The sequence below is a fragment of the Homarus americanus genome, unplaced genomic scaffold (assembly GCF_018991925.1).
Source record: "Homarus americanus isolate GMGI-L3 unplaced genomic scaffold, GMGI_Hamer_2.0 scaffold42643, whole genome shotgun sequence".
Lineage (NCBI taxonomy): Eukaryota > Metazoa > Arthropoda > Malacostraca > Decapoda > Nephropidae > Homarus > Homarus americanus.
This window is the reverse complement of record NW_024747582.1, coordinates 518,111-544,325: the sequence shown is the minus strand read 5'-3', so window position 1 is coordinate 544,325 and position 26,215 is coordinate 518,111. Positions and strand designations below refer to the sequence as shown.

General features: G+C 41.3%; 1 protein-coding gene across 1 annotated transcript in view; it reads right to left on the bottom strand.

Moving 5' to 3' along the window:
• Positions 1–24,652, bottom strand: part of LOC121879722 (nephrin-like) — a 69,122-nt gene extending 44,470 nt beyond the window's left edge. The window contains exons 1-2 of the mRNA XM_042386489.1: positions 24,616–24,652; positions 20,543–20,680 (exon numbers count right to left, since the gene is read on the bottom strand). Coding sequence (XP_042242423.1) covers positions 20,543–20,680; positions 24,616–24,652 — 175 coding nt within the window. The remainder of the gene's footprint in view (positions 1–20,542; positions 20,681–24,615) is intronic.
• Positions 24,653–26,215: the final 1,563 nt, after the last annotated feature.

Sequence of the window (26,215 nt, the reverse complement as noted above, 5' to 3'; positions counted from 1 at the left end):
GTTACGGTATTGCTCCTGAACACTAAACATTATCTCCGTGGAACACTTAACATCTGGGAAAATATTCAATATGATTTGGTACCAGAACAACAAACTCTATAAATACAGCGAATATCGCCATAAATTATATTATTAAAGAAAAATAAAAATAAAAGCAAAGATTAAAAATAGTAATGGCCACTGATGCCAATGGTAGGTAATTATGTGTAAGTGAATTAATCATGTATACAGAAATGATGACTTAACATTCACGTAAACGTTCACATAAATATTACAGAAACACTTATTTACAACACAAATCTCTTCAATCTTCTCGCACGGCACAGTGATGAACAGTTAATTAAAAAGCTGCTGCACAGTTGTTTAGCGGCGCAGCGTCAAGAGAGCGGCACCCGGCAGTTATCAAGATGAAGTGAGAGCAGTTTACCAGTTTACGACACACTCAGTATGGAAATTTCTACCATAGGGGACACGATACCTGGCTCCAGGTACTGCCAGTTTGGAAAATTTATAAGAAAGTAGTACCGGGATGTTCACGAGACGAAGGAAGGAGGATTGCCAGTTTAAAACATTAGTGAACTGATAAGTTGGGTATTATGCAAGGTAAAGAGGCAGTTTGTACGGCAGACCCTCAAAGCAGCTTTGAAAAGTTCGTTATGAAAACTGGTTAATTGATGGACGTTTAAACGAGTGCCACCAGTATGTGCGGGACGATAGTTGTAAACACAGAAGAAGTTGTAGGCTGGAAAAGAAGATTCCATAAACAGCGGGAAGTCGCACGGTGGTGGTAAATTGCGCGAAAAGAATGGTGTAGGAAACTTGGGGGTACAGGGGTAGTCGGTAAAGATTGGCAGTTTATAAAACATTAGGAGACTGATATACAGAAACAACAAGTATAGTTTATTTGTGAGAAACGACTTAAGACTCTGTCTGTCTGTCTGTCCTACGGAATGTGTCTGTTCTGTCCGTCTGCACGATCCCTTTGTTTGCATTCGTCTATTTATACCATTCGCCCGGCACACCCGTTTGTCTGTCCGCATGTCTGCATAAATCGTTGGTTCGTCCAAATGTCTGATGGCATTCCGTTGTTCGTCCGAATCGCTCCGACATACTCCGTTTGTCTGTCCGAATGTCTGATGATGATTCGTTTATTCGTCCGTATGTCTTCAGGTTATCTGTTTGGTTCGTCCGGGTATGTCTGCATGGCATTCGTTTGCCCGTCCGCAGAAGTATATCTGTTTGTCTGTCCGCAGTCTGCAGCAACGATGTTATTCGGTTCGTCTCGACTCCCTCAACAAGCTCCCCTTAATCAGGAGGGACCGAGTCGGTAGAGCATCAGCAAGGGACAGTCCTCAGCAGTCTTTACCTTGCTCAGCCCATCACGAGGGCAGACGGGAATATATCGCCTTCCTCTCGGCCATTAAATTTCACGTCGTTGGGGAATTTCCCAGTATAAATTCGTCTATTTAATGACTGGCAAATATATACGTATTCTATATTCAACACAGATGGGGTTGAAAGTTAAGGACAAAAGGATTGACTTACACCACTTATTTGACCCTAAGGGAACAGGAAATAAAATAAGGTTAGCTTCAAATGTAATACTGATTGACACTTGAGGTTGCACTAAGGACCAATCTCAGCACCTTGATGAAAAACCTGTAAATATGCCAATCAACACTTGGACTTAAAATACCTTTAATATCACGCACTAATCATCAATAAAGATGCAAATACTAATAATGGTGGCCCCTCAATTGAGGATAGCCGCCAAGGGCCACCCTCAGAGGAATTTGAGAGATGTAGTGTCAAGGAAGTCCGAGAAGACCGGACAACTCTGCCAACTGCACTGGCTAACCATTACCCCGAAACACGATTAACATCCAGGTCCCCAACTACTGCTGGGTAGACAGAGGCAAAATGGCGTAAAGAAACCTTGTCCTCAATACCCACAACCATTCACTCTACACACACACACACACACACACACACACACACACACACACACACACACACACACACACATTTATCCTTTAGTAGACTCATAGACTCTCACTCAACACATTCAGGACTTCTTCGTATGACAGGATGTATTGAGACTTACTGTGTACTGGTCAAGTGCATCCTGGGAATCTAACTACAAGTGTCTATATCCTTTGAGGTGGTTTATCAATCACTTGGAGTGGTGGTGTGGGGATGGTGCAGGTGTGGTGGATGGTGGTGGTGGGTGGTGTTGGTGGTGGTGGTGGTGGTGGTGGGTGGGGATGGGTGAGGTGGTGGTGGTGGTGGTTATGGTGGTGGTAGGTGGTGGTTATGGTGGTGGTGGTGGTAGTGGTGGTGGTGGTGGTGGTGGGTGGTTGGTGGTGGTGGTGGTTATGGTGGTGGTGGTGGTGTGGGTGTGTTATGGTGGTGGTGGTGGTGGTGGTGGAGGTAGTTATGGTGGTGGTAGTTGGTGGTGGTAGTTATGGTGGTGGTGGAGAAGGCGCGGTGGTGGTGGTGGTAAGGTGGTGGTGGTAGAAGGTGGTAGTTAAGGGTGGTGGTGGTTGGTGGTTGTGGTGGTGGTGGTGGTGTTGGTGATGGTGGTGGTGGTAGAAGTTGGGGCAGGTATGGTGGTGGGTGGTGGTGGTGGTGGTAGTTATGGTGGTTATGGTGGTGGTGGTAGTAGTGGTGGTGGTGGTGGTATGGTAGTTGGTGGTGGTGGTGGTAGTTATGGTGGTAGTTGGTGGTGGGTGGTGGTAGTTATGGTAGTTATGGTAGTTATGGTGTGGTGGGTAGTTGGTGGTGGTAGTTATGGTAGTTGGTGGTGGTGTGGTAAGTTATGGTGGTAGTTATGGTGGTGTTGGTGGTGTGGTGGTGGTTGGTGGTGGTAGTTATGGTGGTGGTGGTGGTGTTATGGTGGTAGTTATGGTGGGTGGTGGTGGTAGTTATGGTGGTAGTTGGTGGTGGTGGTAGTTATGGTGGTAGTTATGGTAGTTATGGTGGTGGTGGTGGTGGTGGTAGTTATGGTAGTTGTGGTGGTGGTGGTAGTTATGGTAGTAGGTGGTGGTAGTTGTGGTGGTGGTGGTGGTGGTAGTGTAGTGGATATTGATGGAGTCTTTGCTATAGTCTCCCATCAAGTCTATTTTATCGATAATTACAAGTTTTTATTCATTCATCACAGATTCATGAGTAAAGAGGAGTAGATAATAGAGGGAGGGAAGGGGAAGAGGGAGGGGGAAAGGGGAAGGAGAAGAGAGGGAGGAAAAGGAAGGGAGAAGAGAGGGAGGGGGGTATGAAAGAAAGTGTATTATTCTTGTTGTTTTGATTCTTTGTGATGTCTGATGTCTTGTGCCTTCCAAAGATAGGAAGACATTTGAGACAGAGAGAGAGAGAGAGAGAGAGAGAGAAGAGAGAGATTATTATGTTATCCTTTCGAGAGGATATTTAAGAAAGAAAGAAAGAAAGAAAGAAAGAGAGGTAAAAGAAAGAAATAACACCCTCCCTCTCACTAATAACAATATTTCACTCTGTACATTAAAAAGTTTAGAACGTTGTGATGACCAAGTAATGTAAACAAGCACTGCATCTTAACCCAAGCTTCCCACAGCAAAGACCTACCCATAGTACTACCACCACCAACAATCCTGACACCACCACTAGTACCACCACCACCACCAACAATCATGACACCACCACTATACCACCACCACCACACAACAATCGACACCACCACTAGTACCACCACCACCACTATACCACCACCACCAACAACAATCCTGACACCACCACTACCACCACCACCAACAACAATCATGACACCACCACTAGTACCACCACCACCACCAACAACAATCCGACAACCACCAACTATACCACCACCACCACCAACAACAATCCTGACACCACCACTATACCACCACCACCACCAACAACAATCACGACACCACCACTAGTACCACCACCACCACCAACAACAACCTGACACCACCACTAGTACCACCACCACCACCAACAATCATACACCACCACTAGTACACCACCACCACCACTAGTACCACCACCACCACCAACAAATACCTACACCACCACTAGTACCACCACCACCACCAACAACAATCACGACACCATCACTACCCACCACCACCACCACCAACAATCTGACACCACCACTAGTACCACCACCACCACCAACAATCATGACACCACCACTAGTACCACCACCACCACACCAACAATCATGACACACCACCACTAGTACCACCACCACCACCACTAGTACCACCACCACCACCACCACCAATCCTGACACCACCACTAGTACCACCACCACCACCAACAACAATCATGACACCACCACTAGTACCACCACCACCACCAACAACAATCATGACACCACCACTAGTACCACCAACACCAACAACAATCCTGACACCACCACTAGTACCACCACCACCACCAACAACAATCACGACACCACCACTAGTACCACCACCACCAACAACAATCCTGACACCACTAGTACCACCACCACCACCAATAGTACCACCACCACCACACCAACAACAACAATCATGACACCAACACTAGTACCACCCACCACCACCACTAGTACCACCACCACCACCAACAACAATCCTGACACCACCACTAGTACCACCACCACCACCCAACAACAATCCTGACACCACTAGTACCACCACCACCACCACCACTAGTACCACCACCACCACCAACAAATAATCCTGACACCACCACTAGTACACCACCACCACCAACAACAATCATGACACCACCACTAGTACCACCACCACCACCAACAACAATCATGACACCACCACTAGTACCACCACCACCAACAAAAAACCTGACACCACCACTAGTACCACCACCACCACCAACAATCACGACACCACCACTAGTACCACCACCACCACCACTAGTACCACCACCACCACCAACAACAATCCTGACACCACCACTAGTACCACCACCACCACCACTAGTACCACCACCACCACCAACAACAATCACGAGACACCACCACTAGTACCACCACCACCACCAACAACAATCATGACACCACCACTAGTACCACCACCACCACCACACTAGTACCACCACCACCACCAACAACAATCCTAGCACCACCACTAGTACCACCACCACCACCAACAACAATCCTGACACCACCACTAGTACCACCACCACCACCAACAATCCAGCACCACCACTAGTACACCACCACCAACAACAATCATGACACCACCACTAGTACCACCACCACTACACCAACAATCCTGACACCACCACTAGTACCACCACCACCACCAACAACAATCCTGACACCACCACTAGTACCACCACCACCACCAACACTACCACACCATCACCACTACACCACACCACCACCACTACACCACACAGTCCTAACCTACCACACCATCTTTCACGAGTTCTGGCACTTGTCCCATAAAGGTCACATCCTGGGAGCTCTGGCCATGAAATAAATTAATTCCTGTTCAAGATCCCAGAAGAAAGGTGAATTGGTGTCGTACGAAGGATTGGTAGCCTATAAAACTGGACCTGTGTGAGACTCTACTGCTGATGATCTGGTGTTGGGGGTGTTGGGGGGTGTTGGGGGGGTTGAGGGGGGTTGTTGAGGGGCCGTTGGGGTGTTGGAGGGTGTTGGGAGGTGTTGGAGGGGTGAGAGGTGTTGCGGTGGTGGGTGTTGTGGGGGTGGTGGTGGTGGTGGTAGTGGTAATTACCAGGCTCCTCACACTGTCATTCATACATAATACTGAATTACGCCTTCAAACACCAACAGAATATGTGAATATATAAAATGAATGAATGATAATAACAACAATAACAATATTAGTAATTATAACAAACAATAATAATAATAATAATAATCACAATAATGACAACAATAACAATACTACTACTACTACTACTACTACTACTACTAATAATAATAATAATAATAAATGAATCACTATATGGAATTCAGTGTAAATTCATCAAGAAAATTGGTCACAGATTCACAGTTCCCGGTCGTCCATAACTCACCCAGATAGAGAAGGAAATAGTGATTATTGAACAGACGAACACAGAGACCACAACACGCCCGGTTATGGGGGGGGGGAGAGAGAGAGAGAGAGAGAGAGAGAGAGAGAGAGAGAGAGAGAGAGAGAGAGAGAGAGAGAGAGACCCTGACAACACACCTACTGAAAACAATTGTGTTCCTTTTATTTCTCAATCTGTTTATGTCTTTCACTGTGTTATTTTGTTTATATTCTTCTCTCTCTCTCTCTTTCCCTCTTTGTACCTTTCTTCCTCCCTGTATCTCTCTCCCTTTCATTTTCTCTCTCTCTCCACCCCCCTCTCCCATCCCATATTCCCTCCCTTTTACACTTAACCAGGTAGAGGGTCAAAGGTCACCCTCCAACTCCTCCTCCTACCCTCTCACTTGACACTCTTGCCTCCCTTCGTTCACCTCACTGGGTTCGGGGGAAGAAGGTGCTATATACGTCACACTCCCCCATAAGGTCGCCAAGCCTGTGATTGTAAGAGGTTGAATGGACCTTAATGAGTATAAGTGTTCTGGTAGCTGTGATGTGTGGGGGGTGGAGGAGGAGCCGGAAGAGGAGGAGGAGGAGGAGGAGTGGATAGAGAGGAATAGGAGGAAGAGGAAGATGGAGAGAGAGAGAGAGAGAGAGAGAGAGAGAGAGAGAGAGAGAGAGAGAGGTGGGTGGGCGGGCGGACTGATGAAGGTAGTAGTAGCGAGAAGGAGGAGCGGCGAGAAGGAGGAGCGGCGAGAAGGAGGAGCGGCGAGAAGGGGGAGCGGCGAGAAGGGGGAGCGGCGGGGCGGAATGACAACCACCAAGGCGGAAATAGAGACGGAAATTAAAACAAGTATATCATTGGGGGTGACAGAGCAGCTCAATATAAAATGCAGGACGCCAGTACAGGCAGAGAGGGAGCGTATGTCCGTCTGGCGTAACTTCCATATTCATCTCGTTGTGGGGAGATATACAAAGCCAGGCGCTGTTGATCGCTCGTACTGGCGATAGCTTAAACTACCCCACTTACCCATAATCACCAATCATTCACTATAATAATCCTAATTAGCTTATTTCATCCTAATCACCTCACTACCTAAAAACCATGATTAAGTAATAACACTAACCGCAGTATCTAGAATCTCATCACTAAAGTCTAATCACCCTAATTACTCTACTCTAATCACTACTTAGCACACATGAAGGACACCTTAATTAATTACTGAGATAATCTTAGCCATGCGTCAATCATGAGGGTAATTATAATCAATAGAGCTTTATAAGGCACGTGGGTTTGAGAAGGGTTCGGAACCTAAGCAAAGGATTCAGACCCAATTTAAAGGATTTGGATGATATTTAAAGTGTTTGGAATCCATTTAAAGGGCCCAGATACAATTTAAAGGGTTCGGATGCCATTTAAAGGGTTCGGATGCCATTTAAAGGGCTTTGATGACATTTAAGGAATTCAGAGCCTATGGCGAGGATTCGGAGCCAATGAAATGAGTTCAAATCCTAAATATAAGATTCAGGCCACATTCAAAGAGTTCGGGTGCCTTTTAAATTGGGTTCAGATCCTATGGAGACGGAAATGCCAAGATGGACGACACAATTCACGCCAAAATCTTGAAATTTATCGCCAAAATAGGGTAAATGGCGGCAGTAGGCGATTTATAGATTTAATTGGTTGGGTTGACTCGTAGACACAAAGGCAATCAGCCGAGGCTTAAATAGACTTACATGATAGAGGTATTCATGGTCGAGTCCACTATGTAGTCAACGTCGAAAATAAATAAATAAATAAATACATCGTCACAAAATACGTAAACTGATTCTTTTCCTAACCTGGAGGAGGAGGAAGACAAGAAGAAGAAACAGGAGGAGGAGGAGGAGGACAAGAAGAAGAAACAGGAGGAGGAGGAGGAGGACAAGAAGAGGCAGAAAGAAGAAAAGGAATAACAGACGACAAGACAAACATTGGGTAGACTCAGAAATGAAACTCACGAGAGATAATCCTAATGAAATGACAAAGACCAAGGCACTCATCCTTATATTACAGGTGAGAGAGAGAGAGAGAGTACTTGTTATGCTTCACAATAACAAGAACATCAACTTTTGGACAATAAAGTACAGAATAAAGTGGATTTAAGTTACAAAATAATGAAATTGGTGAAGGGAGAGTCTTTGAAGGATCTATATACGGTAAAATAGTAAATGAATCTAAATGATATTGGGAACATTGTACTGTACCCTTGACGACACACACACACACACACATTTCTGAGTCAACAATACCATAATAACAGCTACCAAAACAGCATTAACAGCAAAAGTAATATCAGCAGTAACACAGCAGCTATCAGTGAAGCGGCACCGTCACAGAATATTGATGGAAGACAATATTTATTCTCGGTGTTACTACTGGTTAGGAAGCTTTTGAGGCTAAATAAACAGTTCCCCCTCTTGCTAGCAGTAGTGAGTGTGTGTGTGTGTGTGTGTCAACCATGGAGGTATACACACACACACAACCTGACAATTACAAAATCACGCATCATTTCAATAACACACACACACATACACAGACGCCTTTGCAATAACACATACATACACACATACATAATCTTGCAATTACAATCTCAATCATTCTCAATTCACACAACGACCTTATAACACATACATACACACATACATAATCTTGCAATTACAATCTCAATCATTCTTGCAATTACACACACATTGAGAATATAACTTACACACACACACACACATCAAGTCAGCCATCCACTGTGTAGTTCCACCTCCTTGGATCACAGAGACCTAAGTTAATTGACGATATATAGTGTTGTTGCTCTATTGGTGGTGGTGTTGGTAATGGTGACAGGGGTGTTGATGGTGGTAGTGGTGGTAGTAGTATTGTTTATGGTGATAATGGTGACGATGGTGATGGTGGTAGTGGTGGTAGTAGTATTGTTTATGGTGATATGGTGATGGTGGTAGTGGTGGTAGTAGTATTGTTTATGGTGACGATGGTGATAATGGTGATGGTGAGTGGTGGTAGTAGTATTGTTTATGGTGATGGTGATGGTGGTAGTGGTGGTAGTAGTATTGTTTATGGTGACGATGGTGATAATGGTGATGGTGGTAGTGGTGGTAGTAGTATTGTTTATGGTGATAATGGTGATGGTGGTGTGGTGGTAGTAGTATTTGTTTATGGTGATGATGGTGATGGTGGTAGTGGTGGTAGTGGTATTGTTTATGGTGATAATGGTGATGGTGGTAGTGGTGGTAGTAGTATTGTTTATGGTGACGATGGTGATGGTGGTAGTGGTGGTAGTGGTATTGTTTATGGTGACGATGGTGATGGTGGTGATGGTGGTAGTGGTGGTAGTAGTATTGTTTATGGTGATAATGGTGATGGTGGTAGTGGTGGTAGTAGTATTGTTAATGGTGACGATGGTGATGGTGGTAGTGGTGGTAGTAGTATTGTTTATGGTGACGATGGTGATGGTGGTAGTAGTCGATGAGGTGTTAAGGGAAACATGGACTAAGGATTAATATACAATAACAATACTGTACTTGGTAACTCACGACCCAATCAGAACGTTCGATACTTAGGTCCTTATGGTAACGAACTACGTGATTGGTCTATAAACTGCCCTGACTCTCTGATGGTCATACTGTACTGTACACTGTATACCTACACTGTCAATATACACTGTTTATAGACCTCACCAAAACTAAAACTAAACTAAACTAACCTAATCCTAAACCAAACTTAACCTAAAACTACAGTCAAGGATCATGTAACTATTTTCAGACCAATTCTACCCCATCTATTACAAGAGAGCCTGACCAGCACCCCAGACATCAGTGTTATGTTTATATTGCATTTAATAATTAGTTGTACACACACACACACACACACACACACACACACACACACACGACACTATAATTCAACACGGGACACAACGCTATAATTCATATGTTATACAAATTCAACGCTTGGAAATACAGCTTGTTGTAGTGATTAAATTTAAATGATTTTAATTTAATTTCTGAGATAAATTATACAGTTTAGTTTATGAAGATATGTATAATTTATATATAATAAATATCTATAATTGATATATTAAATTCAGATATTTTTATTCGTTTATAATCAGTGTTGCCAAGTTTAATGAAGCATCACAATAATTTAACCCTTTGAGGACGATGGTTTAACCCTTCACGACTCAAAGGGTTAAAATTTAAGTTTAGTACCCTCGTATTAACGTGTTTTTAGGTCAGGTTATGGTGGGTGATACAGGCAGGGGTGTCAAATCGTCAGGTGATCAGAGGCGTGTGTGTATGTGTTTTTGTGTTGTGTGTGTGTGTGTGTAGGGGGGGGGGGGCAACCATCACCCACACAGCTTCAGGTAAAGTCCGATTTCGCCAGAGTAATCCACTCCATTTAATTAAAGGATTTATTACTCCTGGGGACAACAGGGAGTCTGGCCTAAAGTTTTTAAAAGATATTCACCATCACGGGTTGATATGACAGTACAGGAAGTGCTATTTCTGTAGTGTGTGTGTGTGTGTGTGTGTGTGTGTGTGTGTGTGTGTGTGTGTGTGTGTGTGTGTGTGTGTGTGTGGATTAAGTGAACTTGTATATAATAATTTCCTTCAGGATTTTTTTCTTCTTACCAGGTGAAGATTAGTCACCCCAGCTTATTTAACCTGAAGATTAACTATCCCAACGCTAACCTAACCTAACCTAACCTAATCTAACCCCTAGGTAGCATTAGGGTGGTTAATCTTCAGGTGAAATAAGCTGGGATGTCTAATCTTCACGTGGTCATTATTTTTCCCGATGTTCAGCCGCCACCTAGACAATCCTTCACCCTGGCAGCCTCACTAACGGGTTGGGTCGGGTGGGATTTATTTTACAGTGAAAAGCAATTTACAACCAAACAGTTATCTCTTAAATCTGTATGACAACTTGTACCAGTGTGTTGTCCTGAGGGAGACTGCCACACGTGAGAGCTGCCACGAGGGTTTGTACTGTACCACACACACACACACACACACACACACACACACACACACACCAGCAGGTAGGTAAAGTAAGGTTGAATCAAGGCTTTATTACTACATTGAGTCTGCTTATTGTGCTGAAGGCTGTAGGTTAGAGTTAGTTTAGGTTAGATTAGTTAGTTTAGGTTAGATTAGAGTTAGTTTAGGTTAGATTAGAGTTAGTTTAGGTTAGATTAGTTAGTTTAGGTTAGATTAGAGTTCGGTTAGAGTTAGTTTAGGTTAGATTAGTTAGTTTAGGTTAGATTAGAGTTAGTTTAGGTTAGATTAGAGTTAGTTTAGGTTAGATTAGACTTCGGTTGGAGTTAGTTTAGGTTAGGTTATGGTGATGTAAGCAGTACACAGTATAACTAGAGTGGGTGATGGGCCTCCCCTTGTATCGACATATTAAGAGTGTACACTGGAGGAGGGAGAAACTGCCTTTTATTCCGCTATTAATTACACACTGTTGACTTAGGAAAATGTTGTTTTTTTAAGTCCCGACACGTGTTGGAGTTTAGGATATTATAAGGTACAGATGGATGCTCTTATACGGGAGGTGTTGTACTGTAGTTTAATATATGGATCACATGAAGATTAAGCACCCCAGTACCTGATGGTTACTTAGTTCTTTTAACACTATCAGGAGGGGTTATATTTTATCACCTGTTTATATTTTCTATATTTCATTCCTTCTTTCATTATTTTTCTTTCCCTTATGATTCCTACTCTCCGTCCTTACCTCCTTCCCACCTTCATTCCCTCCCTCTCTTTCATTCCTCCTTCCTTCCTACCGTCTCTTCCTTACCTTCTTCTCTCCTCCTTACTCCCATCCTCCTCCCTTACACCTATCCTACCGTTTACCTCCCTCTCCTCTCCTCCCACTCCACTTCCCTCCCTCTCCTCCCACTCCACCACCCCCACGGGCACTTAGCCACTTAATAGCATTAGAAGAAACACGAAAAATAAAGGTTTATCATCATCACACCGAGACAAACTTCCTCCCTCCAGCCACGCCCCATGGTGACTGATGGTGACTTAGACTGGTGACTGATGGTGACTGATGGTGACTGATGGTGACTGATGGTGACTTAGACTGGTGACTGATGGTGACTGATGGTGACTTAGACTGGTGACTGATGGTGACTGATGGTGACTGATGATGACTGATGGTGGCTTAGACTGGTGACTGATGGTGACTGATGGTGACTTAGACTGGTGACTGATGTGGTGACTGATGGTGACTGATGGGTGACTGATGGTGACTTAGACTGGTGATGATGGTGACTGATGGTGAGCTTAGACTGGTGACTGATGGTGACTGATGGTGACTTAGACTGAGGTGACTGATGGTGACTGATGGTGACTTAGACTGGTGACTGATGGTGACTGATGGTGACTTGGACTGGTGACTGATGGTGACTGGACGGTATTAGTAGGGGTAGGATGTTGTGTTGTGGTGGCGTGACTGGTTAGAGTGTGGTGAATGGATTGGTTCTGTTAGCACACACACACACACACACACACACACACACTAAAGTTAAATAAAACATTAATCTTTAACACCTATATAGTCTTTCTACCCCAAATATATTCACAATCCTAACCTAACCAAACTGGGTACAGGAATACCACGGCATAAGTCCGTCCCGGGTCTCTGTTACTGCAACTATCAAGGAAGTTTATGAATATTATGTGTGTGTGTGTGTGTGTGTGTGTGTGTGTGTGTGTGTGTGTGTGTGTGTGTGTGTGTGTAGTAAGTGTATGTATGTGTGTAAGTTAATTTTGAGTCCCTTAACAAAACAAACCTTAATCTCCCTCTTAATCACACCATTTGTACAGTTAATCTACACCAACTAGCCAGACACAATTATATTACGTAAACGAGTCTCTGAATTTAATTAAGTTTTACATTTAATTTTGAGTTTAATTCTGTTTAAACTGCCCGCTATGTCATTCCCTTTCAGTTAAACCATATCAAGTGTTTTAATTACCTAAACCCATTTGTCATCTGAATGTATCTTTTATAGGTGAAATGTGTTTTATGCCTCGTGTTAAAAGTTAATCTGGTAAGTTACGTTTAATTTAATTTGTTCTATGTAATTTATTGTTCATTTTGTATCATGGAACAAGTTAATGATGCAAAATATTGGATGGAATTTTTTGTGTTTGGTCTCCAAGTTAAATATTAATTCTTTGTATGACTCATTCTCTCTCTCTCTCTCTCTCTCTCTCTCTCTCTCTCTCTCTCTCTCTCTCTCTCTCTCTCTCTCTGAAAAAAACCAGATATCAATTATTAGAAATACCATCATCAGTCACACACACACATACACACACACCCACACACACACACACACACCCACACCCACACACACACACGCACCCACACCCACCCACCATAACAAAAGCTTACATTTGTATATCCATTTACACGTTAATATCATCACCAGTAAAAGCTAACCATATCAGGGAAGCCAAAAAATGTTATCAATAGAATCAACGGTTCAATTCTACCTTCTGTTACAGCTATACAATACGTTATATCAACTAATATATTGCCTACAGGTGTACATAGTGTGGCCCTATTCCAACACTATAGCCAATTACCTATTTATTAATTGGCGGAGTGAGTATATTTCTATGTCCCTATTTCGGCACTTAAACCAATTACTTATTTAGAAATTGGGAGAGAGATAGTTCACTTTCTTTAACATATAAATAACTAGTTTCACACACACACACACACACACACACACACACACACACACACACACACACACACACACACACACACACACACACACCCACACACACACACACACACACACACACACACACACACACACACACACACACACACACACACACACACACACACACACACACACACCCACACACACACACACACACACACACACAGCACTACAGGCAACACTTGGATTACATGATAGACTGTAGCCAATGATTTCAGTACAGTATTTCAAAGCCTCGCCCCCTTCCCTGTCTAGATAATCCTTCTACCATTCTAATCGTCAAACATTCAACACATTCAACGCTTACAACATTTTTTCTTCACATTCAGCGCTTCATTCATCACATTCAGCGCTTGCCAAGTTATATATATCGAGGGGAAAAATCTTCACCCATAAGATCTGTTCCAAGTAGCCTTTGTGTGTGTGTGTGTGTGTGTGTGTGAGATATAAGTAAATTGTTGGGGTTTATTCCTTTCAGTGTTGTATGTTTTGATAATTTATTTAAAGTTTCCTATATGAATATTTCCAATAAATTTAAAGAATAAATTGATAGTCTATGTATACATGAGTGTCGGTGTATACATGAGTGTCGGTGTATACATGAGTGTCGATGTATACATGAGTGTCGATGTATACATGAGTGTCGATGTATACATGAGTGTCGATGTATACATGAGTGTCGATGTATACATGAGTGTCGATGTATTTATGATGGGGTCAGATTCATGATTATATTTCGCAAAGTAAAAAATAAAATCAGCCATACAGAATTTCTTTTTGTATTTCCAGTAAAGTAAAAAAAATCTGCCATACGAAGTCAGTCAGATTTCTTGTGTATTTCCACCAGGGTAAGAATTCAGCCATACATATTCAGTCAGATTTTGTTTGTATTTCCAGATGTGAGGGAAATTTCCATCATTTCAAGGCCGATTTTATCATCCGCGCCACAAGACGACACACTAACTATTGATGCTCGCGTCTTGGCTGCACACACACACACACACACAGGCAGGGTCAAGCTAATGCACACACACACACACACAGAAGCGGGTCAAGCTAATGCACACACACACACACACAGGCAGGGTCAAGCTAATGCACACACACACACACACACACAGGCAGGGTCAAGCTAATGCACAGGAAAAGAACACATACACACAACTTGGATCTCAGTGCCAATGGCCAATTCAGTGAAGACCAACCACCACCACACCACCACACCACCACCACCACCCACCACCACCACCACCACCACACCCTACCACCACCACCACATATTCCTGGAGCCTAACATCTCTCAGCAAGATGCAAATACTGGCAATATACTCAGGTGATTCTCCAGGTCAGAAGCACTCCAAGGTAATAGTGAGTTCCTGCCCACACAACCTCCACTCCTCCAACACCCCTGGTGTTTTGAAGGAGTCTACGGGAGTCTTTGTGGTGTTTTGGGGGAGTTTTGTGGTCTTGTAATTTTTTAAAGAGTAATAGTAGTAGTAATAGCAGTAGTAATAATAGAAGTAATAGTAGTAGTAGTAGTAACAATACTCAATAAATGCACAAATACTTCCAAACAAGAACTATCAATATGCAGGTTAAGTCAAGTTTATAAATAGTCGAAAAATTTAATATTCTTTTTCACTCTCACAGGAATTTTACCGTCATGATGCAGGGAAGCGGATAATATTTAATAAGACCATAATAATGCCCTTAATAAAACTTGGTTAGGTTAGGTAAGTTAAGGTTAGGTTAAATTCTATAAGCAGTAAATATTGAACAGAAAAATCCCCAAAACATGACCCATATCCCACTATATACATCAACCACGACTCCAAAATATCCACACAAATCTCAAAACACACACACACACACACACACACACACACACACAACAACACAGAACATTATTATATATTCATGAGTTTGAGTAATTTGTCACCTAACGCAGAACATCAGCTTGAAGCTTGAAAATACAACATCAAAAGGTGCAAAAGCTCAACGTTGGGACAGGCTGAGGAGGAGGAGGGAGGAGGAGGAGGAGGAGGAGGAGGAGGAGGAGGAGGAGGAGGAGGAGGAGGGAGGAGGAGGAGGAAGAGGAGGAGGAAGATGAAGAGGAAGAAAAGGAGGAGGAGGAGGAAGAGGAGGAAGATGAAGACGAAGAGGAAGAAAAGAGGAGGAGGAGGAAGAGATGGAGGTGAAAGAAGAGAAGAGGATGAAGAGGAAGAAGAAGATAAAGAGGAAGAAGAAGATAAAGAGGAAGAAGGAGGAGAAAAAGAAGAAGAGGAGGGGGAGGAAAAGGAGAAAAAATAATAAAAAAGAAGAGGAAGAAGAACAACAACAAGAAGCAAGAAGAGGAAGAAGAGGAAGAAGAAGAAGGAAGAAGAGGAGGAGGAGGAGGAGGTATAAAGCCCTTCAAGTACCCTGGTTTTGGGATCTGGAGAACTCAGAGTGTGATGTGAGAGCCTTCAACACCTCTCACACTATTGCCACATCAAAGGTCCGCCTGTAATCTTATGAGGGTGAGATGGAGTTGGCAATACTGAGCCAGAGATTAACTTGTGATCTTGTCTTCCCTTTGATGTGGGTTAACGTTCATAACTACTGATATTACTTCAACCACAACCAAAACTACAATAACTACTACTATTACTTCAACCACAACTACTACTATTACTTCAACCACAACCAAAACTACAATAACTACTACTATTACTTCAACCACAACTACTACTATTACTTCAACCACAACTACTACTATTACTATTATAACTACTACCATCCTAACTACCCCTTGCCTTCACCACCACTATTACTAACACTACCACTATCCCTCTCTTCATCACCACACACACACACACACACACACACACACACACACACACACACACACACACACCATAAGTCTCAATCCCTGGCCTTTATTGATGCTACAGGGGAACTTGCTCTACTCTGGTCATAGAAAAATACACAAGTGAAATTTACTGTAAGAGAGAGTTTATATTCCCTGTTGGCCCTTACCAGACCTTGTATGGGCCGTGTGTGTGTGTGTGTGTGTATTCGTGTATCAGTGTGTATCTGTACAGTACGTGTATGTGTTTGTCCGTGCACACTCTCCTCCAAGGTTAAGTGCCATTATAAACGTTAATGGTGCACACAATTAGTTTACACGGCTCCCTAGATGCTCCAGCACGTACACAGAGACGCCACCATTTTCGTTCTGGTAATACAAAAATAAATTACAAGTTGCTGTCTAAATAAAGTTGTTGAAATGAGATTATTTTGTTTTTATTTTTGGCTTATCTGAGATTAGACAACCCAGTAACTTAGTATATTTCACCTGGAGATTAGAGACCCAAGTTTATTTCACCTGAGAGAGATCGGCAACTGAAATAACACACTCAGCAGGAAGTTGGACAGTGCCGCGTAAACAAAGAGAATGTGTGAAATGTGTGTGTGTGTGTGTGTGTGTGTGTGTGTGTGTGTGTGTGTGTGTGTGTGTGTGTGTGTGTGTGTGTGTGAACCAGACCACCAGGACCCAGGCGACCCTGCCGGTGACTTTCTAGCAAAGGTGTGAATCATGTTCTTCCTCCCTAACGAAGTGTCTGGGAATACTATCATACCCTCCCCATAGCCCTAACCACCCCCCACCACCACCACCACCACCACCACCCCACCCCACCCCCCTGCTTTACCCCACCACCACCACCACCACCACCCCACCCCACCACCCCACCCCCCCACCACACAGCCGGCTTACAACCCATCCCTTTTACTCCCGTTAACGTATGTCGTATGTTTTAGGGCTGACGGACGGACCTACAACAGGACTGACACGTTAACGGACAGACAGACGGAAAGTTTGAATGCTTAAGTGATTATTTTGAGCTCTTGGTAATAATAAAGTACTTAGTTACGACGAGAGTACGACGAAATCATTCGACGAAAACTTTAATCCTTCAGAGTACCAAAAGAGGGAGACAGTGGCATTAATAAAGGGTTTTAAAGGGGGTATATAAGGGCGCCCCCCGGACCCTCTTCCCTACAAGTGCCTCTCTCTCGCCCTCCTTGTCTCGCCTGAGTGCCTTAGCTGCTCTTACCACCACTTCGTTCGCTTGTAAAAAAATCTAAGTTAAATTCATACCGTTTCTATTATTTTCTTCCATATCCGATATCAATTTTAAAAAGCTCCTATATTTATTCTTTTTCTGAATATCATAATTTTTTTTTAACTTAAGATACGAAAACAACTTAAATTACCATATTTTTTAGTGTTATTCAAGATTTGGTTGATTATCTTTCGTAAAATAAGTGAATTAGTTATCTTCCTTTCGTAACATAAGTGAATTAGTTATATTCGTTCTAAAATCGTAAGTTATTTTTTTCCATCTGAGGATAAGGAAAAAATATTCTAATTACGATTAAATTTGAGGCTGATTTAGAACTAATTTTAGCCCCTTCCTCATTCCCTTCCATCGTTCCCTCTCCCTTTCCTGTCTTTTAATTCTATTCATTACCCTTTCCCATCCCCTCCCATCCTCATCTCCTCCTTATCACCTACATCTCCCCCTCTTCCTCCATCCTTCCATCCCACTCATCACCCCCTACCCTCCCCTACACCCCTCCCTCACCCTTCCATCCCACCCATCACCCCACCTCCCCACACCTCTCCCCACCTTCCATCCCACTCATCACCCCACACCCTCCCTCACCCTTCCATCCCACTCATCACCCCCTACCCTCCCCTACACCCCCTCATCACCTCTTCGTCAGTCGCCACTCAAAGTTTTTTCATATCCTGTACAAACTTTTCACACGTCTCATCGTCAGGTTATAATGATGCTCGTTTGATCAAAATTTCAAAAATATTTTATAGGCCTATATATTTTTTTTAAGATGATTTTAAAATTTACTGTTTGAAGGATATAAGTATTTCTACGAATCATTTTTCTGAGTACGTTTTAAAGGATATTTTTAAAGTACAGATTAAATGCCATTTTTTTAGTACTGTACGTTTACAAATTTAATCTGTTTAAGTAAAACCTGAAAGGCCATTTTTATTTACATTATATATGATTTTGTTATCATACTGAAACATATTTTTTTAAGAATATGTTTTAAAACCATATTTGTGAAGCAGGAGGTAAAACACCTTTTATGAGCAGTATGTTGTAAAGCATATTTTTTAAAGCAGGTTTATATTTTCAACAATATTCTTGAGTGAAGACAAGTGTATTTATGTACTTTCTGGTGCATATTAATTGTTGTACAGTAACTGCCACTTACGAGATAGTACAATGTGCATCAGTGTAATTATCTTATTGTCCTGTTACCTAGAACGATGTACACTTTCTGGAGTACAAATATCACCTAAAGTACTTAATTTATTATGTACTAAAGTGTACTGGTCACCTAATGATGTACAATTTGTGGTATAAGGCTGGATGAACCGAAGTACTTACTGTTTTTGGTACCATAATGCAACAGTAACCTTAAGTGATGTACAATATGTGAACTAAAACTGTACCACGTGAGAGAGAGAGAGAGAGAGAGAGAGAGAGAGAGAGAGAGAGAGAGAGAGAGAGAGAGAGAGAGAGAGAGAGACTATTCCAATGACGTGAGATACATAAACACACACATACGTACACACACACACACACACACACACACACAGTACAGCTCGCGTGTTTACATATCTACTAACGAATTTACCCCCGAATAAGTTTCATCTAATTAGTAATCTATTTCCAGTAATGACCCCCACCCGGGTAAACAAACGAGGAAATGAGCTCCCTGTTTCCTGTTAACGGAGAAAATTGGCCGTTTGATTGCCTTCCTCATTAACACAGGTAAGACTGTTAGTACAGGTAGGCAGGTAACCCGCTCTGCGATAACCAACCCACAAAGGCTATAACTGTGTATAATATCGATATAAAAGACTCATTAGGAACCTAACCTAACCTAACCAAAAATAAAATATTAAAACGAAATTATAGAGACGACTGGACATGCGAAGGATCACAAGGTACTACAGGAGTAAGTAAGTATGTATGTATGTTATGTATTAGTATGTATGTATGTATGTATGTATGTATTAGTATATATGTATGCATGTATTAGTATACAGTATATGTATGTATGTATGTATGTATGTATGTATGTATGTATACTCTCACCATTTAGAGTATTATTATCCCTTTTCTCATAGAGTTTAATACAAAAACCCTTAAGCCTCTAAAAACACAAAAGCAGACAAGACAGTGAAAGTAGAGTAGAGTCAGTTGCTGCCCCAGAGCCTGAGTGACAGTCTCTTCCACAAGTTTAGATGAGGAACTTAAACTAAGTTCAGGTCACATGTGGTCGAGAGACGTTAAGTTATTCTGAGATAACTTTCACTATCATTAGGTTGGGTTAGGTTGGGTTAGGTTAGGTTAGGTATTATGTTATATTAGTTAAAATCGAAAATATTAAGTTATAAAGAATCTTAAGTTCTTATCAGTAATTCATTTCTATATAAACACGTAAAAAAATACGAATATCTTACAAAAATCTTGAAATATTAATTAATAAAAAATAAAAATAAAAATCCTGAAATACAAACACAAAAAACTCACGAACATCCATAAAAAATATTACAAAAATAATAAATGAAAAACCACGAATATGAAAAAATCCTGAATAAAAACAAGATCATGAACGTACCCAATGCAAAGCCATCCTTAGTCCACTGTGCCTTGCCTTGTTGATTAGCCACGACACACCTGAGAATTACGTCCTCACCTGCCAACACCTGCACGCTCTCTGGCCGAACACTGAACACCTGTGCGTCTCCTACCACACCTGTAATACAAGGCTTAATTACTATTTGACCTCTGTATCTTTCTACACACCTGTAATAAAATATTCAGATGTTAAGTAGTTTTTTCCTCGCATATCTACATATATTTGTTAGTGATATATGATGCACATACACACACACACACACACACACACACACACACACACACACACACACACACACACACACACACACACACACACAATAAATTCCCAACGTCCATAAAAGTTATATTGATGCATAAATTCAGTTCATTTCACAGCCTACACAACAAAAATCAATAAATTCACCACCCAACACAAAACAGCCAAATAGATGCAAAATATCTGTTCACGTCACACGATGAAATACAAATTAAAATGTATTCAAAAGTGGAACCAACACTAATTGACTATAATTTGATCCTTACACGAACACAACGGGATTTTTAACCTTTTTCTATAAATAATACAAAAATAAAAACTGATTTACAATATGGAAATGATATAGTGTTTAAAAATATAGCTCTTAGTATTATATTCTGATGTGAGTTTTTGTTTTATTACGTCTGTGTAATGATGGTTTAACCTTTTGAGAATGATGGTTTAACCCTTTAAAGCTGATGGTTTAACCTTTTGAGAATGATGGTTTAACCCTTTAAAGATGATGGTTTAACCCTTTAAAGATGATGGTTTAACCCTTTAAAGATGATGGTTTAACCCTTTGTGACGCGATGGTTTAACCCTTCGATGTTTGCACCCTTAATAAAAATAATTAATAATATCAATAAAAACTCACAAATTCTTATTTTACAAACTCAAAAAATCTCAAAATTCCACATAAATTGAAAAAAAAATCATATTTTTTTTAATATGGTTAGCGTTAGCTCTCTCACCTAAAAATAACCCGTCTAGGTTGTCAAAACAACCTTCGACCTTATACTTTGTCATGTAGTTTATCAAATTTATCGTGTACGCACAAAACATAACCTGACACACACACACACACACACACACACACACACACACACACACACACACACACACACACACACACACACACACACACACACACACACACACACACACACACACTCTCGTGAACATTTCATTAGGTATTAGTTGCTGTAAACTTTGTGTTATGTGAGTTTTATTATTATTATCATTATTATTATCATTATAGCCCCTGTGATAGCTAACACTAGTAAACAACAAGCTGATGTGCCTAAGGGTAGCCTAAGATAGCCTTTATTACTTATAGTCTCGTGAAATATAACATTAAAATATTTTACTATAAGCAGAAACTAACAGAGAAAAATTATTAATATGTAAGTGATAATTTCAGTAAATATTGTTCATTCCGGAAAATAAGAACAGAAAAATATTTAATGAAACAAGCTATCAGTTTAATTATTTTTGATTGTCAGAGAATTTTATAATTTTTATTTTATTTATTTTTTCATTCTGCAATATTAAAAACTGGATGATTTTAGACGAGAGAGAGAGAGAGAGAGAGAGAGAGAGAGAGAGAGAGAGAGAGAAAACATGACCAAATTAATATATAAAAAATCTACACTACTCATTTTTCTGCTGTCAACGATCATTCAGTATTACCATTCGTCCCCGTCCTGACCTCATCATTACAATGGGTTCAACAAGCAACGTTCTCAATTGAAAAACAAAATGCGAAAAGTAAAAAAATCATTTTGTATGTGTATTGTGTGTGTGTGTGTGTGAGTGTGTGTGTGTCGGGGGAGGTGTTGGATGGAGAGTGGATGTTTAGAGTGTGTGGGTGGGTAAGAGGGCGGGAGAGTGCGGTGTAGTAAGAGTGTAATGGAGTGTGTGATGGGAGAGTGCGAGGTAAAGTAGGAGTGTAGGTAAGAGTGCGTGGTATAGGAGGTAGGTAAAAGAGTGTGGATGGGAGAGAGGGAGAGAGGCGTGCTGGTGTTGACTCCCCCATCACTTAAGACTCTCCCCCACCAGGTAATTAACTTCACGTCCACCTGTTGAACACCTGAGAGAGTTTGCTCACATATTTCTCTTCTCTTTAAGATGTAATTATATTTTTGGGGACATTTTCGACGTGAATTTACAGTTCTTTTGAGTCTTTTGTCAGTATAGGTTTTATTATCATCCGTCTAAGTGTCTGTCTGTCCACCTGTCTCTGTCTGTCTGTCTAAAACGGGATACAACAGTCTGTGCATGTCTCTTGTCTGTTAGGAGCCATGGGTTGCCTGTAATTATACGCGTGCGGTGTATAATCATAAGTTTGTATATAATCATGAATTACGTGTAGTTATATATTTTTTCTTATGTATTTCGTCTGTAATTATGAAGTTTCTATGTAATCATGAATTATCTGTAATCATAAGTTTGTACCGACAACTCGTTCAACAATTTTGCATCAGAATTACACGTCATTTGGTATAGATGGCGTGTGTGCATTGGAATGGGTTAGGTTGGGTTAGGTTAACGTTAATTTAGGTTGAGTTGGGTTAGCGTGTCTAATCTGCAGGTAAACTAAAACTATTAACCGAGGAAATCCTAACCAGGTTACCCAAGAGGCGGGAAGCACTGCCATCATATGAGTCTGTTAAATATAAAGCTCAGTTTGAAAAAAAACATAGTAAAATTAATCGTTTTGAATTCGCCAATATATAAGGTCAAAAATATATCTTGAATTAACAATTTATGATCATAATTACAAAGTTCGCTGGAAAAAGAAAGTTTATGTTTTTAAAAGTTATGAATTTGCTAAATAATATACAAAGTTGAAAAATAATAACTCCTGACTTTTCAAACACTCAAAAAAATAGGAGTTGAAATTATATTACTTAATGTTTAAATCAATCACGATCTGAATTATATATTATATCCATATATATCAATGTTATAATCATCATAACTATACACATCTTAACCAAGGTATAATGTATCATAATCTTCAAACTACCAAACATTTAATTATGTTCCAACTTCTCACGATGAAATGAAAGTGACAAATTGATTTAAAAAAAGTACTCGACAGACAGTAAAAGTCAAGAGAGAACACGTTAACTCCTGTACTGTCTGGAGCTCACAAGTCTCAATTGAACCAAACAAATTCTATTGGGGATCAAACCAATGACCACAGGGCCTATTAACATGGTGCGAGCAAAGCCTATTGGTGGGTCAGTGAGGTGGGGTCTATGAGGGGTCTATTGGGAGGTGGGGCTTATTAGGTCTGGGGTCTATTAAACCATACAATAGAGTTATAACCTCTCTCTTTAAAACTATTAGAGACAATCGCTTTACGACTACCTGAGGTGTGTGTGTGTGTGTGTGTGTGTGTGTGTGTGTGTTCCAGATATTTAGTAATAAACGAAAAATTATATTCAAAAAAATTGTTGAGCCAATTTTACCTGTCCGGGAACATGATTCACCCTTGTATCAGGTAGTATTGAATAGGCCACTCTAAATACCGTTATACTTATACATTTAGTACTACTATAATCATTACTACCTCTACAATTACTAATGCCCATTTTATGGCCTGCCTCCCCAATAGCCACATATCGCCACTATCAACAACCATTACTTCAACAACAATAGAAAAACAATACAAAAAACCACATTATATAATTCAGAATCAAAGAATTAAATATTAAAACTATTTAACAAAGTCAACCTTCGTGTTTATTGCCGTAGAGTTGAGTCACAAAAAACAGCTCCCAACCGACTCCAAATCCAGACCCGATTCACAACATTCACACTCATTTCGCCTCTAACTAATAATCGAGGATACATCCAATAACAGTAAAGTCCATAATAACCTAGGCCATTAATCTAATATACTAAATGAAATTATAGAAGGCTACTAGATGCGTTTTAAACCAAACTTCCTAGAAAAACCAACTATGACCAAGATAATCCGCCAGTATGGATTCATGCTATCGGGAACTCTTAATTGGTTGACTAACCAATCACCGCGTCCACGAACCTTGATTCATGAGGCATTGCTTTTATCACCTGAAGATTAGACACCCCAGCTTATATTACCTGAACATTAGACACCCAAACTTATCCCCTTTCCCTCCCTTCTGCCTTTTTATCAGCCTTTATTCCTTCCTTCCTTCCCTCCTCCCATCTCACTCCTTCTCATTAGTTCTTCCTCACACTCACCCTCTCCTCTTCACATCCTCCTTCTCTCTCAACCATTCATCCTCCCTTCTCTTCCTCCCACTCTAAATCCCAACCCAATTATCCCCCCCTCCATGCCTTCTCCCTCTCTCTCTCTCTCTCTCCCACTCTCCCACTCTACTCATCTACCTCTCTCCCACTCACTCTTCCCAGCCCTCTCCCTCCTCAACTCTTCTCCCTCCCCACCCTTCTCCCCCCCCACTCCCTCTTACTCCCTCCCCCACTCACCCAAATCCACACTCACTCTTCACAGCCCTCCTCACCTTCTAACCCTCCCAACCCTCTTACTCTCCCCACCACCCACCCAACTCACACACTCTTCCCCTCCCAATTCCTCACTAACGAACCAACAAAAAGTAGATGCGCCACCAACCTTCACTAATTTTAACCCAATATAACAATTTTTACCTCTTATAAACCCCCACGTATACACAGTATGACCTCTTATGTACATAAGACTTATACTGTACATTTAAACAAATGACATATACAAAATACACTCTGCCCCTACACACACACACACACACACACACACACACACACACACACACACACACACACAAACACACACACACACACCTATTCAACTCACAAAAGGAGATATTATCCAGTGTATTAAATACAACAATAATTAAGCATGAAGAAAACCATTACAGACAGACAGACAGATATGCGGACGGATAGACAGACAGACAGGATGAGACATACAGACAGACAGACAGGACACGGACGGATAGACAGACAGACACACAGACAGGGATGGATTTTACGGAAACAGACAGACAGACAGATATGCTGACGGATAGACAGACAGACAGACAGGATACGGACGGACAGAAGTATGCATACAGGATGACGATAGACAACATATGTGACGATAGACATACATACAGACAGGGACACGGACGACAGACAGACAGACAGACAGGGACACAGACGATAGACAGACAAGACAGACAGATGCATGGATAGACAGACAGATGGATATGGACGACAGACAGACAGACAGGACATGACGATAGACAGACAGATGTGAATGATAGACAAGACAGACAGACAGGGACATGGACGATGATAGAAGATAGACAAGGCAAAGGACAGACAGGGATACTTGAGGACAGAGCCAAATATGGTAGAATCCACGACAACAGAGACAAACCCAGACAGACGGACGGATATCAACCTAAAAACAGTTTATAAGACATAAGTAAAAAGTTCACCTTTATATAATAAGACAATTTACAGGTGCAATACAGGTACAGTAATTTAAACTATTCTATAAACAATCAGGAGACAACATATAAACAGGATGTTACAGGTACAGATAATTAAACAAATTAAATAGGTGGATATAACACATGTGAATGGTTTCCATTACAG